This window comes from Salvelinus namaycush, chromosome 19 (genome assembly GCF_016432855.1).
Source record: "Salvelinus namaycush isolate Seneca chromosome 19, SaNama_1.0, whole genome shotgun sequence".
In the NCBI taxonomy this organism is placed as follows: domain Eukaryota; kingdom Metazoa; phylum Chordata; class Actinopteri; order Salmoniformes; family Salmonidae; genus Salvelinus; species Salvelinus namaycush.
Genome location: NC_052325.1, coordinates 46,256,564 through 46,276,780, shown reverse-complemented (window position 1 = coordinate 46,276,780; position 20,217 = coordinate 46,256,564). Strand labels below are relative to the sequence as shown.

General features: G+C 41.0%; 1 protein-coding gene across 1 annotated transcript; it reads left to right on the top strand.

Moving 5' to 3' along the window:
- Positions 1-13,723: 13,723 nt before the first annotated feature.
- Positions 13,724-17,537, top strand: klf5b (Kruppel-like factor 5b). Its single transcript, XM_039014349.1, has 4 exons — positions 13,724-14,423; positions 14,499-14,585; positions 16,890-16,949; positions 17,359-17,537. The coding sequence occupies exons 1-4, from the start codon at positions 13,724-13,726 to the stop codon at positions 17,535-17,537; spliced, it is 1,026 nt and encodes a 341-aa protein (XP_038870277.1).
- Positions 17,538-20,217: the final 2,680 nt, after the last annotated feature.

Genomic DNA, 20,217 nt, shown 5'->3' with positions numbered 1-20,217 from the left:
AACTACATAGGTAATTCCACTGGTAATGTCAAGTGTGGTCGACATGCATATTTGCAGATACTGTATGTGTCCATACTTTTATTACTGACGACATACAACACAGTTGTCCTCTAATGCAGACATACAAAATGCACAGATGCCTCTACTCTACAGCTTACCATTGCCATCTGGTGGGTATGGTATGTACATGCCACATGGATGTCTAAATATACACCTATATTGATCAAAGCTTTAAGATCTATGAATTGCTTACATTTCTTTACTGGTCAAAAATATAGCTATGTTTAAAACCACAGTAATACTTTATGCTAACTAATTTCTTCGTAAACATTTATAATCATTACAATTCATTGCATTTGTATTAATGTATAAATTACTTGCCTCGTTAAATAAAGGTTACATTAAAATGTAATAAAAAAATGAAGCACTTATAAGCATGTATAAACATTCATAAGCATAGCTTATTCTTGGAAATTATTATTATGAAGGGTTATCGAAATCTCAAATGTATATGAATGGTGATTGCCTCATTAAGGCTTGACTGTGACAAAGGAGGGTGACCTTTACTGATGCTATTTAAATCCCGGAGCAACTCAGCACCCGAGCGGACCAACTGTTGTACTTGGCCCTGGGTCTTCTTCTACTGCAAATGTGAGCCGATCCCTCCCACAGATCCCCAGTATTAAAACTTCAAATATATACTTAGCAACTGGACCATAGATCAGAGGGAATGCCAGAATGTGCTGATCACATCATAACCACCCATATACAATCATTGTCTCTCTCGTGGTCATGACTAATACGGCCAACCGCAAGTGTGGATTGGGACAATTAGCACCATAGGTTTTTAACATGGTGTAACGGCTGTCTTCCGAGGAAAGAGAGGAGGACCAAAATGCAGCGTGATGATAATCCATATTTTAATTAGGATATTTAAACGACGAACAAAAACAAGAAACTGACAGAAGGAACCGAAAATGCTACAGTCCTGAACATGGGAACACAGAACAGATGAACACACGAACAGGAACAATCACCCACAAACAAACAGTGAAAACAGGCTACCTTAATATGGTTCCCAATCAGAGACAATGACAAACACCTGCCTCTGATTGAGAACCATATTAGGCCAAACAACAAACCCAACATAGAAACACAAAACATAGAATGCCCACCCAGCTCACGTCCTGACCAACTAAACAAAGACTAAACAAAGGAAATAAGGTCAAGAACGTGACACATGGTATTGGATACAGTGCTTTTAGATGGCATGTCAAGATGATACTGTGCAGTATGTCTCTGAAATGGCATGATGTCTGTTTTGAAGTTTTTTTAATTGGCAAATGTAGTGGGCCATACTTGCGAACATTAGAACAATTTTAAGTTTTTGTTTAAGTTTAAGCAATTCAAATTGTCTACATAGTGGCAACTGATCAAAGTCTACATGTTAGCTGCTCCCATTACATAACCTGAAACATTTAGCCACATGCTAACCTCACCAGGTGGAAGTGATTATTTCCTGTAACAAATTCCGCATCAGCCTATCAAAGATCTTAACATTATTATCCACAAACCAGTGGCCTTTCTTAAAGCCCCCGTGCAGTCTTTTTAATAAACATTTTAAATCATCACCGTGTCTAATAAATCACTGTGTGTTTATTTCATGAATATAATTCCAAATATATATTTGTAGTAATTTATTTCCCTGAGTCTCCTTTTGCCATTGAAATGCTCCGTCTGATACACATTTTAATATATTTACATTGGTGGATAGGATCATCTAGACCCATCAAACTCAACTCTGGACCTCTGGACCTCGAAGCCAGTTCCACCCATTGTTCCGCTTTAATCAGACACTGATTTAGAAAGGTCGGTGTAATCAATCATCGGGTACCTCAATCTCTTCATTCAAAGACTCAATCATGGACACTCTTACTGACAGTTGTGGCTGCTTTGTGTCATGTATTATGGTCTCTAACTTTTTGCCATTTGTGCTGTTGTCTGTGCCCAATATAGCTTGTACCATGTTTTGTGCTACTACCATGTTGTGTTGTCATGTATTGCTGTCTTGCTATGTTGTTGTCTTAGGTCTCTCTTTATGTAGTGTTGTGTTGTTTCTCTTGTCGTGATGTGTTGATGTTATTTATTTAAAAATTTTAATCCCAGTCCCCATCCCTGCAGGAGGCCTTTTGCTTTGTGGTAGGCCGACCCTGACAACAGAAAACCAGAAGGCTCCGGACCTCATAGAGTAAGAGTTGAATAGCCGTTGTCGTCTAGACTCTAGAGCCAACCCTGCTTACCCCTTCAGACCCCTCCTGTACTCCATGTTCACTCATAACTGCATGGCCAGGCACGACTCCAACACCATCAAGTTCCTGTTCCACAATAAATGTTTGTTTTGTTCGATAATGTCCATCATTTATGTCCAAATAGCTTCTTTTGTCAGCGCGTTTTGTAAACAAATCCAAAGTCACTAGGAGCAGACGAAATGTCAAAAAGTTCCGTTACAGTCCGAAGAAACATATCAAACGATGTATAGAATCAATCTTTAGGATGTTTTTAACATAAATCTTCAATAATGTTCCAACCGGAGAAATCCTTTGTCTTCAGAAAAGCAAATGAAACAGAGCTCGCTCTCACGTGAACGAGCGTCACGAGCTCTAAGCATTCTGCCAGACCGCTGACTCATTCCCCTCTCATTCGGCCCCACTTCACAGTAGAAGCATCAAACAAGGTTCTATAGACTGTTGATATCTAGTGGACGCCTTAGGAAGTGTAACATGACCCATATCCCACTGTATCTTCAATAGGGAATGAGTTGAAAAACGACCAACCTCAGATTTCCCACTTCCTGGTTGGATTTTTTCTCAGGTTTTTGCCTGCCATATGAGTTCTGTTATACTCACAGACATTATTCAAACAGTTTTAGAAAATTCAGAGTGTTTTCTATCCAAATATACTAATAATATGCATATATTAGCAACTGGGATTGAGTAGCAGGCCATTTACTCTGGGCACCTCTGGGCACCTTATTCATCCAAGCTACTCAATACTGCCCTCAGCCATAAGAAGTTGAGGAGAAGCACCTTTAGTAAATCCACTTTCTCTGTGAGAGCTTCCCATGTCTGGAATACACTGCCATCAGACACACATAACTGCACCACATATCACACTTTCACAAAATGCATGAAGACATGGCTAAAGGTCAATCAGATTTGCGAACATAATCCCTAGCTGTGTATTGCCACTTTCCATGTTGTCTGTTGTCTGTAGCTTGTGAGGTGTGGAAACACTTTGTTGCTTTTATGAATTTTGTCTTGCTGCTTTTTGTTCTATGTTGCTCTGTCTGTATGCTACGTCTTGCTTGTCCTATGTTGCTCTGTTCGTATGCTATGTCTTGCTTGTCCTATGTTGCTCTGCGTGTGCTCACTGCTCAATGATTGTCTATATTGTAATTGTTTTTAATAACCTTCTCAGGGACTGCGGTTGAAAATTTGCCGGTTGGCTAAAACCGGCACTTTTACTGAAACGTTGATTAATGTGCACTGTCCCTGTAAAAATAAAATAAACTCAAACTCAAAACCCCAAACAGCAAGCAATGCACGGTGGCTAGGAAAAGCTCCCTAGAAAGGCCAGAACCTAGGAGAAACCTAGAGAGGAACCAGGCTCTGAGGGGTGGCCAGTCCTCTTCTGGCTGTGCCGGGTGGAGATTATAAAAGAACATGGCCAAGATGTTCAAACGCTCATAGACGACCAGCAGGGTCAGATAATAATAATCACAGTTGTTGTCGAGGGTGCAACAGGTCAGCAGCTCAGGAATAAATGTCAGTTGGCTTTTCATAGCCGATCATTCATGTCAGTTGGCTTTTCATAGCCATTCATTCAGAGTTAGAGACAGCAGGTACGGTAGTGAGAGAGTCCAAAACAGCAAGTCCGGGACAAGGTAGCTTGTCAAGTGAAGAGGTCAGGGTTCCATAGCTGCAGGCAGAACAGTTGAAACTGGAGCAGCAGCATGACCAGGTGGACTGGGGAAAGCAAGGAGTCATCAGGCCAGGTTGTCCTGAGACATGGTCCTAGGGCTCAGGTCCTCCGAGAGAAGAAATAGAGAAAGAGAGAGAATTAGAGGGAGCATACTTAAATGCACACGGGACATTGGATAAGACATGAGAAATACTCCAGATATAACAGATTGACCCTAGCCCCCCGACACATACACTATTGCAGCATACATACTGGAGGCTGAGACAGGAAGGGTCGGGAGACACTGTGGCTCTGTCCGGCGATACCCCCGGACAGGGACAAACAGGCAGGATTTAACCCCACCCACTTTGCCAAGGCACAGCCCCCACACCACTAGAGGGATATCTTCAACCACCAACCTACTACCGTGAGACAAGGCCGAGTATTCCCCACGAAGACTTCCCCCACGGCACCACCCCGAGGCGGGCGCCAACCCGGACAGGAAGATCACTTAGCATGAGCTGATTCCCTCACCTGTGAGGAGAACCATCCTACTGCAGTTTGAACTAGCCCTGACATCACTATTTAGACATTGGGGCCACATATACACTTGCAAGTCTTTTCTTTGCGGATTTTGTCTTACACAGTCTAGTGCATTTTAGAGTTGAAGAACACCCACTACAGATACACATGCTTGTTTGAGCATATTTGTTTTATTATTGTCCCTCACTTTGTCTCTCATGATCTATTCACAAAGCCCTGCTGTTACTATTTAGACCAGCTTAGATTGCATTCAGCTAAGGCACTGGTCTCTCACTACATCGGTCAGCTATATTGCGGAGCATAGTGGGATCCTTTCGATACGCCTATGTGTGCTGAGCATACAAACGCTCCTAGAGAGAAGGAGGAACACTGAAGCATGTGTTGATGACAGTTCTACAGTCTCCATCAGAGGCCCAATCTTTTGGCATAGATAGTAATGCTCTCATTTCTGGACTGCAACATTGTAAGATTGTTCCCTCCACGGCTCTTTATATACATTGATTGGTAGTTTACACTTTAGATACTTCAAATACTGCCTGAGACACCTTTGCTATTTGACTCCCTACTTAATACACGTTGAAACTATTTGTGATGGTGTTCTTTGTTCTAATGTATATGCATGGAACCTATATTATGGAAAACATGTCTCACACTTAGTCAAGATTTTGGCAACGTTCACTTTTAAAAGGTTAGCAGGAAAGTTCATCATTTAAACCACCTAAATATACTCACATTAACTGAACCTTGAAACTCAAACATTCATTTACCAACTGCTTTTTCTATAATCCTACAGGCTCTTCATCATTCTCCTTACCTTATTCCACTGCATCCAACATTATACATGCCCGCCATGGTATTGTGCAGCTGCTATTTGAGAACTCATCTGGTTTGGAAATCAAACTTATTGCAGAGCACATTGTACAACTCTTTTCAGAGACGATTGTGTTGCTATATGTGTAGGCTTTGCCATATGTGTTGGCTAATATGCATACGCAGTTTGTTAAGCATCCAATTGTCTAATATGCATCCAATTTTTAAACCTCCATTCTAGGATACATGACACACACATCTTTCTATCTATATGTTTTTATTTGGGTTTCTATGCAAATTATATTATTGAGTGTTTCTTTAAGCCTGCAGCTAGTTACTTTAAGTGAGACATGATTCAAAATTGATTTCACTGAGAGAGAGATAGCTAACGAAATACTAGCTTCCGGAGCAGGCACATTGACATTTACAGTATTAGCTGACTAGGCTAGTCAACTGTAACATTGGCTAGCTTTCAATAAATTGGCTAAATGGTCAACAGACTTACCTTCTCATATGATCAGGACCATTCGTATTGCATGCTGCATATTTCAAGTGCACTCGAAAACAGATATTTATCTTATTTCAGTCTTTGGGAGCTAACGTTAGTTTCGCTTAACACACTGAGAGCAGATCACAATTTCATGTGAGGCTGTGTTTACATATTAGATAGAAGCAGACCACTTGCTGCCTTCATCACAAAGGGTATGTAGGGGAGTTCTGATTGGCTCCAAGTTTAGCAGTTTGCAAATTTGCTTGAGCAGACAGAATGGTGAAATATACTTTTTCTGAGCATTTGTGAATGCATGCATGTGTGTTTCAGGCTCCTCAGAGGAGGAAGGGGAGGACCATCCTCCTCAGTGAATTTCATGAAAATAAAACATTGTAAAACATTGAAAAAGTTATCCTTTTTAGATAAAACTATACTAAATATATTCACATGTCGCCAAATAATTGATTAAAACACACTGTTTTGCAATGGTCTACAGTAGGTAGCCTCAACAGCACTCTGACAGCTAGCTTCCGTCCTCCTCTTGGTACATTGACTTCAATACAAAACCTAGGAGGCTCTTGGTTCTCACTCCCTTCCATAGATTTACACAGTAATTATGACAACTTCCGGAGGACATCCTCCAACCTATCAGAGCTCTTGCAGCATGAACTGACATGTTGTCCACCCAATCAAAGGAGCAGAGATTAAATCTAGTATTGAAAGAATAAGCTACAGATAGCTAGCACTGCAGTGCATAAAATGTGGTGAGTAGTTGACTTTAAGACAGAAAGACAATAGTTGAACAGTTTTCAACAAATTAATTTCTTCAAAAATGGAGGAGAAGCAAGAGAAAGAGATTTTGTCATTTTCACTTTCAGTTTCACTTACTTAGCTAGCAAATGCAGCTGGCTAGTTTAGTTACTCAAACACCCGGCTCAAACAGAGGGATGCTATGTTAGCTAGCTGACTATGACTATCCAACTCACTGAAACTCTTCTGAGTAAAGGTACGTTTTTAGTTTTATTAATGTATTGCCACCGGAGCCCGCCGGTGTAACTGCTTACTGACTATACACTGTAACATTACTGAAAGATTGTAGCGGGTTTACTAATACATTAGTTCTATTAGCTATGTTGACTAGAACGTTACTTTAGCTAATATGGCGACAACAATGTAGGCTGTGTGTAGCGGTTATGACATGGTTTGTCTTGGAAAGGTTTTTCGCCTGGTCACATACAGCTGATGTGTTATTCATTGAAGTCCAAAAAAAATGGAAAAAGGTGAGAGGAGGAGAGTGCATAGAGGCGAGAAGGAATACAATGTGGCTGCTATGAAAGTGAACTGTGTTTATGCATGGTCAGGGGTATATTCATTACACCGATTCTGTTGAATAACGTTTCTTAAACGGAAGCATAGTGCTCCCGAGTGGCGCAGCGGTCTAAGGCACGGTATCTCAGTGCAAGAGGCGTCACCACAGTCCCTAGTTTGATTCCAGGCTGTATCACATCCAGTTGTGATTGGGAGTCCCATAGGGTGGCGTACAATTGGCCAAGTGTCATCCGGGTTGGTCCGGGGTAGGCTGTCATTGTAAATAAGAATGTGTTCTTAACTGACTTGCCTAGTTAAATAAAATATAAATCAATGAAACGGGGATAGAAATATCACAATTCATCCATTAGAAACTCTTGTTTGCAACTGTTGGGCTAATGATTACACCCTAGATAAGCTAGATGCAGGCAAGAATGTGCAAGGCGGTATTTAATGTGTCACTGTCTGTCCATGTGTCACTTTTTGTCGTCTCAAATTTTTCTCTCGACCTGTATCTACCTACAATGTAAACTTTCATTCATAGGCTAGGTTGAAGCAACCTCATGATGGGTATAGGGAAAATGTGAGTATCATGTAGTAGCCTAAACCTATCGATGTTACATTGAACTGGATGAATGGGATATGAATGACAGTCATCCAATATGCTGTGATAGAAATAAGACCATGCTCATGAAAAACTAAAATTGTCCTCTGTCATCATAAACGGCACTGACCGCCACTAGTGTGTCTGTCTGTGTGCGTGTGTGTGTGTGTGTGTGTGTGTGTGTGTGTGTGTGTGTGTGTGTGTGTGTGTGTGTGTGTGTGTGTGTGTGTGTGTGTGTGTGTGTGTGTGTGTGTTTGTTTGGGTGTTTTGGGCAATTAACTGAACCCTTAACCTGATGTTTTGTATGCTGTGCCAACACATGGACATACCTGTGTTTCCTGTTTTGACAGGTTACACTGATCCCTGCCATTATTCAGTGGTTACGCTGCCACAAGTCAAGTGTGGGAACTGATTCTGACATGTCACAGATTGTACCTCCCCATCTCATTCCATTTCAGAGTGTTTTATCATACACCCACCCATCCCAAAATGATAACCTCCCTGTTATTGTAATGGTGAGTGGTTAGCATGTCTTGGGGGATGATATTTGTGCATCTGTAACTTTCTCACTCATCGTTATTCACGATTCATTCAGGATTATCCTTCATCAAGGTAGCATCCACATTAACTTCTTATGGCTGGGGGCAGTATTGAGTAGCTTGGGTGAATAAGGTGCCCAGAGTAAACGGCCTGCTCCTCAGTCCCAGTTACTAAAATATGCATACTATTAGTAGATTTGGATAGAAAACACTCTGAAGTTTATAAAACTGTTTGAATGATGTCTGTGAGTATAACAGAACTCATATGGCAGGCAAAAACCTGAGAAAAAATCCAACCAGGAATTGGGAAATCTGAGGTTTGTAGGTTTGCCTATCCAATATACAGTGTCTTTGGGGTCATATTGCACTTCCTAAGGCTTCCACTAGATGTAGACAGTCTTTAGAACCGTGTTTGATGCTTCTACTGTGAAGAACGAGGGAAGGAGAGCTCTTTGAGTCAGGTATCTGGCATGAGCTGACCACACGCGCTCCCGTGAGAGCGACCTGCGTTCCATCGCATTTCTGAAGACAAAGGAATTCTCCGGTTGAAACATTATTGAAGATTTATGTTAAAAACATCCTAAAGATTGATTCTATACATCGTTTGACATGTTTCTATGAACTGTAATGGAATTGTTTGACTTTGTCTGGACCTAGTGCCTGCGCATTGGGATTAATGTACTAAACACGCGAACTAAAAGGAGGTATTTGGACATAAATTATGGACGTTATCGAACAAAACAAACATTTATTGTCGAACTGGGATTCCTGGGAGTGCATTCTGATGAAGATCATCAAAGGTAAGTGAATATTTATAATACTATTTCTGGCTTCTGTTGACTCCACAACATGGAGGATATCTGTATGACTTGTTTGGGCTCTGAGCGCTGTACTCAGATTATAGCATGGTGTTTTTTTTCCGTAAAGTTTTTTTTAAAATCTGACACAGCGGTTGCATTAAGGAGAAGTTTATCTAAAGTTCCATGTATAATACTTGTATCTTTTATCAATGTTTATTATGAGTATTTCTGGAAATTGATGTGGCTCTCTGCAAAATCACCGGATGTTTTGGAGGCAAAACATTACTGAACATAACGCGCCAATGTAAACTCAGATTTTTGGATATAAATATGAACTTTATCGAACAAAACATATATGTATTGTGTAACATGAAGTGCTATGAGTGTCATCTGATGAAGATCATCAAAGGTTAGTGATTCATTTTATCTTTATTTCTGCTTTTTGTGACTCCTCTCTTTGGCTGGAAAAATGGCTGTGTTTTTCTGTGACTAGGTACTGACCTAACATAATCGTTTGGTGTGCTTTCATCGTAAAGACTTTTTGAAATCGGACACTGTGGCTGGATTTACAACAAGTTTATCTTTAAAATGGTGTAAAATACTTGTATAATTATCAGATTTCTGTTGGCGCCCTGCACTTTCACTGGCTGTTGTCAAGTCGATCCCGTTAACGGGATCTCAGCCATAATAAGTAGAAGTGTTCAGAAACCTATTCTATTTTTATTTACAATAAAAGTGACTCCAAAATGACACAATACATTATTTACCATTCATTTATTTTGGGCACAAAATTATCTGAAACACAACCAAAACAAACAGCAAATGCAGCAATTAAATTTGTAGAGTCACAAGCCTGATGTAATCATTGCATTCTATGAATATGGGACCAAATACTTAACTTTTTACTACTTTAATACACAAATAAGTTAATTTGTCCAAACACTTTTGGTCTCCTAAAATGTGAAATTAAAGTACAAGAAGTACTTTAATTTCTAAACGGTTCACCCAATATGAGTGAAAATACCTTCAAATTAAAGCTGACAGTCTGCACTTTAACATCATAGCCAGTGTATAATTTCAAATCCAAAGTGCTGTGGTACAGAGCCAATAATTTAGGAGCTCACTGTATATCATAAATATGTATCTTAAAATAAATACATATATTTTATTTTGAAAGAATGACTGTCAAACAATTTGCATACAGGGAGGGACAGGGAAATGTGGACACAGTGCGGACACAGTGGACAGATACGAAACCCATTTTAATACCATGTGTAGATGCATGTCTGAAAATGTGGGCACAATCAGAATGTAGACAAGTTCAGAACAAATTATGCATTTTAGCACCAGGTATAAACAAGACTAGAGTGAACAACTAAGACGGACATAAGGGACAGTTTCCTGGACAGGAGGAACAGTTAGAAACACAAGAACATCTCCTAACAAACACACTGACACATTAAATATACAAAGCATTCATCATCAAGTCAAACTTCATGGGCCCGGTTTCCTAGACACTTTTTAAGTAGGCTAGGGACAAAAAAAAAAGCATTGTATCTGGTAAATTATATTGATGCTAAGTTCAATATTACTTGAATAGGAACTTGTGGGATTGATTCCAAGGGCCTGTATAGAATGTATCATCCACAGTTGGCCCTCAAAAAGCCTGGTGTCACAAAGGAACAACAATGTGCTGCTGAATCATTCAAGTGTCCTATTTTAGGTCAATAAGAAGGTATTGTCATTCTCATATACTGCTGGAGGGGAATATGTTTTATGTGTCACAATGTTATTTTAAGAGGCTGTTAATAAGTAACTGAATTAATTAATAGGTTTCCCCACTTGACAAGTTGATCATCCCACAATCACGTTGCTGTCTTTTTCCTTTTCACTCCTCCCTTCCTTGAAATGTAATCTAAAGGCAAAGCTACTCAATACTTTAAGATTTATGTTCTGTCTATTCTGCATTATAAAATGGGTGGTTAGAGCCCTGAATGCTGATTGCCTGACAGCCGTGGTATATCAGACCGTATACCACGGGTATGACCCCAAAATTATTTTTACTGCTCTAATTATGTTGATAACCAGTTTATAATAGCAATAAGGCACCTAGGGGGTTCGTGGTATATGGCCAATACATGTCCAGCTCCGCCGACACTGCTATCATGCAGTTGTGTAATTTGATAAGCACATACACAAAACAAGATAGCATATGCAGAATTTGACAGCTGCCTGGCTTGAGCTTTTTGTTGAAATCGGAATTATTCGATGATAAATTATTCATTTTGCCTAATTTCGCGGAATACTGAACGTAACATTATCAGCGTTTATGGCCACTGACTTGTTAACGAATAATGTTTGGTATGCTCTGGGTCAGGACGCTCTCGACAACCATAAACTCGCTGCACCACCACTGGCACACTGGCTGAGAAGAGAAGGAGGAGGAGAAGAAGGAGAAGGTCATAGACATGGACAAGTCCTCTACAACATAAGGAATACAATCAGTGGCAGCGCTTCATTTCACGACTACAATCTGGTACGTTATTCAATTAGAAAGCGAGTTTACAGTTTGAGCAAGTAGATTGCATGGAATCGTTGGCGCACAGCCACAACAACACACCCCGTTTTAGAAGAGAAGCGTAGCGGCAAAGAGTGTATCGAAGCCTCGGGTATTCGTATTGATAGTCGTACGTAGATGTAACCCATGTGATTTTTGTAAAATAGTACGGGACGTTATGCACCCACATCACTGTAAAGACAGGTTGTCGGTCTACAGTAGTCTAGGTGGTATGCAAAATTCCCTGCAGCCTGGTTCGTACTGAACTGACAAAGGAACACTTTGATATTTAGGCTATATTATACTATTCTGATATCTAATTGCCAGGCAAAATAGCCTACATGTACAGACAGGTAGATAGTGGACTGAGATGAAACGTTTCCCCCCATCTCTTAGGATAGATATGTGCAGCGCATGCAGCAGCTGGCCAGTCTAAAATCAGTCATAGAGTTCCATCGCCTAGACAGGGACACCCAGCCTGGTTTCATAGACTAGACGTAACATAATAAATGTCAATCTGAAAAACCCACAATTGTATTATATGTTATGTTTGGTATGGTTATATAAGACAGATTGTTACTTAATAAGGCAAAAACGAAAGTAGAGTGGCATATAAACACAAACGTCTAGCAACCCATTGGTTGTGAGTTTGAATCTCATCTTGGACAACTTTAGCATTTTAGCTAATTAGCCTACTTTTCAACAAGTTACCATTTTTTAGCTACTTGCACCTACTTAGCATGTCGCTAACCCTAACTTGAAATAACCCTTTTAGCTAACCCTTCCCCTAACCATAGCCTTATCCCTTCCCCTAACCATAGCCTTAACCCTTCCCCTAACGTTAACCCTTTAACCTAACTCCTAAGCTTAACCCTACCTTAACCCCAACCCCTAGCTAACGTTAGCCACCTAGCTAGAATTTGTAACATGTCATACGTTTAGCGAATTCGTTACATATAATACCAATTGTAATTTGTAACATGTCATACGAAATGGACATCCACAGATTAATACATTCCATACGAAATGTAACATATCACCCTAAATGGACTACATAATAATACGAAATGCTCTGTGACCAGGTTGGAGCACTAGGCCTTCCTCAGAAGCCTGGCTACTCTTCAGAAGCCCGGTTCCAGTTGTTTTATCCAAATACTGTACATGTTTCAATATCAGTTGATTGACACATGGAGACAGATATAACATTGTGCAATGTGATCTTGTTTTGCGCTGGTCAGCGTAGTCTTTAAAAATATATATTTTTTTTTACCCCCTTTTTCTCCCCAATTTCTAGTTGTTACTGTCTTGTCTCATCGCTACAACTCCCATACGGGCTCAGGAGAGATGAAGGTCGAGAGCCATGCGTCCTCCGAAACACAACCCAACCAAGCCGCACTGCTTCTTAACACAGCGAGCATCCAACCCGGAAGCCAGCCGCACCAATGTGTCGGAGGAAACACCGTACACCTAGCGGCCCGCCACAGGAGTTGCTAGTGCGCGATGAGATAAGGATATCCCTACCGGCCAAACCCTCCCTATCCCGGACGATGCTAGGCCGGCTGCGACAGAGCCTGTGCTCGAACCCAGAGTCTCTGGTGGCACAGAGTGCCTTAGACAGTGCCTTAGACCACTGCACCATCCGGGAGGCTAGCGTAGTCTTTTTAGGGATGTGGAATGAATGGCTTTACGGGAGAAGGGTGAATGTAGCATAAGGCCATTGTGGAGTACAGTGTAGCCTACATGATAAATGTTTCACTGCAGACTGGTTGATATGAACATGGTCACCACTCTCTCTTTTCACTCCTATGAGCACTGGTAGGGCTGCAAAAAAAATATAAACAGAGATTAAGCGATGACCCACGCCACACCATGTTCCTTCACATGGGTCTATTTCAGTGATAGCCCTGTGAATACTTTATAGGCCATTTCAGTGAAGGATTGGATTGTTAGAACTAAGTTATAGTCCTCCTTGCTTTTCATGATGTTACAATGATAGAATCATGGATATTCACAAGTTAATGATTTAACACAAAACTGTATTAAATGTAACTTACAAATACTCATATTGAACACTCACCATTATCTATTTTTTCATTACAGGGTAAATCTGAGATGGACAAATATCTGTCCCCTTATCCTCAGAAAGTCCCAGACTCCAGACAGACATCTTTCACAGAGGACCTTAGTTCCCCATACAGCATCAACATGAGCCTTCTCTTCCCTGACGTCACTTACCTGAGCCCGGGCATATGTCGGCCTATGAGACCCATCAAGACAGAGTCTCTCTCCCACTCCCTCATGCACCCCAGTTGCCACGGCAACCTTGTTCCAACAACACTTCCAGAACACCCTGGGCTTTTTGGTGCTTCAACAGACACCGGAAGTAGCATGTTCATCAAACAGGAAATGCACACCCTGGACTTCCCAGATGTTCCGTTGTTCCAGCTATTGAACTCTGAGCTAGAGCAGCTGGTGCCTAGCCATCCAGTGAACTCAGACCTCCACAGCGGGGTCCCCGTGTCCTCCATGTCGTTCCCTTTCAGCAACGTCCACTTATCATCCCCCCAAAGTGCTGTCAAATCTATGGGATGCCCACAAAATGGTGGCTATACTCTGCAAACCCAGTTCGCAAGCCATTCGCAGCAGCGACCAGCCTATCTTCCTCTGTCCCCGCCCAACTCCAAGCCAGGGAGCCCGGACAGAGGGAAAGAGCTGATCCAGAATCTGTTTCTGCCTCCATTTTATGCAGCAAGGATTGCCTCGAATCTGAGTCCTGATCTTGTGCCAGTCCAAAACTCAGGACTTGTTCAGAGTCCAGGTCTTGGACAAGGCCAAAGTTCTAGTCTTGGAGCAGGCCTGAGCCCTAGTGTTGGGCCAATGTCCCCAGCGTTGGCCCAGACAAGTCCAGGGAGGTGTAACCGTAGGAATAACCCTGAGCTGGAGAGAAGGAGGATACATCACTGTGATGTTCCAGGTGAGAAGAACTGACAGGGAGTCTCATTACACTTACAGGCAATAGTGTAGTGATATTTTCTTAGGTGCGGGAGTGTGAATTTTTGAAAAAATAATTACCTCATCATTTCTCAATCAAAGTTTGTACTGACAGATGTAGACTATTGAATATTATTATAGAACATGCATAAAACGCATCGTCCCAATGTAACGTCTGCCTATGCCAACACATATTGTCTCAAGAAAATAGTATATTTTTAATACCCTCAAACACCAAGTCAGGCATACTTGTTTTCTAAATAGGCAATCATCAAGGTTTTACCGGTGAAATGTACGAACTGCGTCTGCATGCCAATCATTGAATGTCAATCAGTTTCATGGGAATGTGCAATTATATCTTCTCTAATTATTGTTTTGTGAGTGAATTAGAGAAGATGGTGTTCAACTATTAGCCTTCTTGTATTTTGTTTCAATCAAAGCATACATAGTGGCACGCGCTGTTGAGTTTTGGGCACATGAGACAAGAAGTGTGACTTCAGCTTCAGCTAACCATCCTAAAATCTCACGAGAAATTAGGTGTTTTTGGTGTAACACAGTAACGTTACAGTCCTACTATGCTATTTCATTCGGTTCTGTTATGTTAAATAGTCATTCATCATTATGTGATGTTGCGGGAAATAATTTTCCCGAAATGTTGTTACCAGCTACGTGGATTCTCAAATTGAAAACAGTGAGGGAGTGCTCCCTCGTGCTCCGGCAGCACTGCATCCCTGCTTACAGGGATAGATATTGCAGGGATGACAAACTTCCTGAATCCCAAATCAACCCCTAGGAGATATGAGAGGATTGGATCGACATTTTGATTTAATATGGCAACAATTCCACCTGGCCTATCAGAGGGGAAGATGGAGGATCCATTTTGCTTACACTTGTCCAATAGTCTCAGAGCTACACTAGTGTCTAGGGGAAAGAGTCTAGGTGCTCATTTAGAGAATTACTTAAATGTTTCCTTACCTTGAGTCTATGGGTCATGCGCCTCACTTATGGGAGTTACATTTGCCAATATGCTTTTCAAAAGGAACATATAGTGGGAGAGAGGCTTTGGTTTGCTGTTAAGTCAAAAACTAGGAGCAGATTAGATGATGACGTTTTTGAAACCCATGGAATTAAATCGTAAAGATCACACAAACAACAATTGGAATATGGCAGACCCTGTTATTAACTACCAGCCTTTTAAAATGATTTATTTCTATGTTATGACCTGGTTCAAATGCTATACCAAATGAAGTGTAATGTAAGAACAATTTAGTTACATAGGATATACTTGTAATTATCATGTACCTACCCAGGAGCAAGCGACTTAAAGGGAAATTTAAAACAACTACTTCTACTTTATATTCATCATCTCCAGCACCACCCCAACATCAACATATGTGAAAAAATATACAAAAAGATACGTGTTTCCAATGACATTATCACCCAATTGGTAGACAGTTAGTAGGTACTGCCTAGTCACATTTGGTCAAAATCACAAAATGCACACCGTTATCATTGGAAACACTTATCTTCCTCTATTTTTTTTACTACAAAACATAGAAACACACCATTTTCACATCTGTTGATGTTGGGGGGGGGGGTGCTGGAGATTATGAATATGAAGTTGAAAACTTGTGAAGTTTCCCTTTAGTGTAAAACTCAGTAAGGTATAACCTTTATAATTACTATGTAGTTACAATGTAACAACCTCTGCAGACAATTGGCTTAGGCTTACCAGGAGCAATAAGGAAACATTTTCAGTTGGACTTTTCATTGATGGATTTGACAAAGATTCAAACCATTCAAATTCAATTCCACATTTCAGACTCAAAGCAATAACTATTTTAGTTAGTAAAATGTACAAACACAGGGTGGTAAAGCTAGCTAGCTAGTTAGCATTATTCACTAATGTAGCTAGGTAGCTAGCTAGGCACTGGCACAATGTCAATATGTTTTCCAACTCATTCAATAAACATGACTAAATTGTCATAAAACTCACAACATTTCCATTACAATGTTATTTAACTATTGTTGAGACTTAGATTGGACTTTTGCACATTACAAAACTTTAAAAACACGACAAATTAAGAGACAGAAATAGCGTGTGGGTTCCATTTTGGCTCCACAGGAGAGTGTTAGAGGTCAGTGGGATGTCACTAATGCAATGTGTGGTTTATAATTCAATCGTGACCATTAACTCCACTCTGTTAGATGTAGGATGTTAAAAGCTTATGAATCAATTATAGTTATGTTGTAATGACATACATTTTGTTCCATTCTTTTTCATCAGCATGTAAGAAAGTCTACACCAAGTCCTCCCATTTAAAGGCCCATTTGCGGACACATACGGGTAAGTGTTTAACTGGTAACATTATAAAAGTCCTGTCATGGGTGACTCATATTTTATTTTCGGGAGGAGGCAGTATGTTATGTTACTAGGCAGAAGAATGCTTTTTCATTTTTTATGCTGACTGAAATATGGCCCGCCAAATGTTGCTGCATGTTGTCGAATGGGAAAGCTTTTTTAAAGAGCGTAAGCAAACTAAACCGGTTTGTGTTTTAAGTCTTTATTTTTTTAAATTATGGATTCTAATTCATTCAAGATACTTTTTGATGTTAATATTGACATTTTATCTTTACTGACCCTATCAACATAAGTAGTATAGTTAAATGATTTAGTTACTACTGTACATTTTATGATGTAACATGATCGTCCCTGTTGCTGCTGTAGTATAATCTAATTCGGTGCTGCATTCCAGGAGAGAAGCCATACCAATGCTCCTGGGAGGGGTGCGAGTGGTGCTTCGCTCGTTCCGACGAGCTGACTCGCCACTTCAGGAAACACACAGGGGCCAAGCCCTTCCAGTGTGGTGTGTGTAACCGCTGTTTCTCCCGGTCTGACCACCTGGCTCTACACACGAAGAGGCACCAGAGATAGGGAAACCTACATGAATCGTATTTTTTTTATTAGATCGAAGTCAAATGAAACATTATATTTAAGTACATCTCAACACATTTCACAATACAATTGTGACTGTAACATGGGTGTAGATTTTCCATGTATTTATTTGAGTAAATACTGCCATGGTTCGATTTTTTTTAATAAGAGCTCAAAGGTGGATTGAGTCAAGCTGAAATGACAAACGAGCTACTTTTAGTATCTCTATGGTTTATCTACAGCAGTGTTTCCCAAACCTCTGCTCAAGTTCCCCCAGCCATTCCACGTATTTGATCTATTCCGGAACTAGCACATCTGATTCAACGAATCATGTTTGATGATGAGTTGACCAGTTGAATCAGGTGTGCTAATACTGGAATATATCGAACAAGTGTAACAGTTGGGGGTACTCAATGAGAGGTTTAGAAAATGTAAACCCTGATCTACTGCATCATCGCTTCCTTTTCTACTGAGTATTGGCACTGAAAGACACTATTTGACAATGTATTGCTATTGACGTTTAAGTTAAAAAATAATATCACACATTATACTGATTATACTGATTTTCTAAGTGCCTTTTAAAGCTAGACTCCTTAGTTGCTACATCCATTTTTGGACTCATAAATGAATGACATATAACCATTGATTCTTGAGGTATATAACTTATAAATGCCTCATGAGCTTAGTTCAACTTGTTTTACTCCAATGTTTGTAAACAGCATAAATGTGAAACACTGTATGTAGCCTCCAAACATGGTTAAAACTATACATTTGATGTCATGAATGGTCAGTCCTTACATCTATGTCTATGAATTTGAGTGGGTGCATTTCTCCAGCCCCATCCCTTCGATTTCTAACAAAACGAGCAGGAGTACGCTTTGTTATTGTCTAATTAAAGATTCTACCTGTAATGTTTTATAAATTAATTAAAGATGAAGTAAAAGACAGTCTGGTACACTGTAAAAATAACTTGATTACTGCCTTTCTTGTCTATACAAAAATGTAAGATACTGTATAGTAAAGGGCTTACATGTGTTACATATATATACTGTATGTTACAGGAGAAGGTCAATTTGGGAAATATATACGTTCCCCGTAACAACTTTGAAACAGGAAAGGAGCCAGCATATGTGTGTTGTAAAATGTTTATTTATTCATGATAATTTGATTAAATACATTTAATAAGAGCTATCATTTCAGGTTACCAATATTTATGTAAGGACCGACGCCGGAGATGAGGAGCTGGTACGGGGAGTTAAACATTTAATGCGGAACAGACAGGTAACAGGACAGGACCAGCGTCAGCACACGGGTATACAAAGACATACGAACATTAATGCTGAAGCAGGGAACAGAGTGGGGAACCAGACAGATATACGGGAGGTAATGACAGAGGTGATTGAGTCCAGGTGAGTCCAATAATCGCTGATGCGCGTGATGGGGGGGAAGGCAGGTGTGCTTAATGATGGTGGCAGGAGTGTGTAATTCTGGGGAGCCTGGCGCCTTCGAGCGGGAGCAGGCATGACAGTACCCCACTCTTTTGGGGCGCCACCCGGCGTCCCACCTGGGCGAGCCTGACGGGCTGGCTGAGGCATGGGCGCTGGACAAGCCGGCTGGGTGTAAACTCCCGACGAACCGGCAGAGGCATGAGAGCCAGGCGAGCCGGCTGGGGCGTGAAAGCCTGTCGATCCTGCTGAGGCGTGGGAGCCCGATGATCCGGCGGAGGCATAGCATCCTGACGAGCTGGCTGGGCGTAAAAACCTGACGATCCGGCTGAGTCCCGACGTGGGATGGGCGCCTTCCGAGCCAACCGAGGCAAGAACCTCTCGTGCCAGCTAGGGCGTGACAGCCCGACGAGCTGGCTTAGGCACCCCCGGTTCCATCGGTGGCGGCCCCTGGACCCGACGTCACCACCAACCGGAACGCCAGTACTCCCCGATGCTTCGTATGATGGCTTCTGCATTCTGTAAGGACCGATGCCGGAGTTGAGAAGCAGGAGTTAACATTTAATGCATAACAGACAGGTAACAGGACCAGCGTCAGCACACGGGTATACAAAGTCATACGAACATTAATGCTGAAGCAGGGAACAGCAGGGAACCAGACAGATATAGGGGAGGTAATGACAGAGGTGATTGAGTCCAGGTGAGTCCAATAATCGCTGATGCGTGTGACAGGGGGAAGGCAGGTGTGCGTAATGATGGTGGCCGGATTGTGTCACGCTGGGGAGCCTGGCGCCTTCGAGCGCCAGGGAGGGGGAGCGGGAGCAGGCGTGACAATTTATTGAAATGTACATTTTATATCCTCTGTATTTCTGATTTTATTGTAAATGTTTTGTTTCTTACACCTTTAAACGTCAAGTTCACAAAGACTTTAAAGGATACTTGTATGTAGTCCTTCAAAAATGTTCGGGTTCAGCATTTTGAGATGACATACTTGTAGGCTATAATGGCGAATCTGTGCCAAGATTGCTATGTGAGCAACAGAACATTTAAATAAACTGTGTGTTTACCATAGAAAAAGTTGTGTTTTCAGTATTCAAGGTACATGTGGGATGTGTGGATTGATATACTGTAGTATTCTCTTGCCATAGAAACAAAGCATTTGTGAACCTCACACCCACTGTATTGACACTGCTCTGTGAGAAAAGAACAGCAATGATCCGCATAGACATTTAACA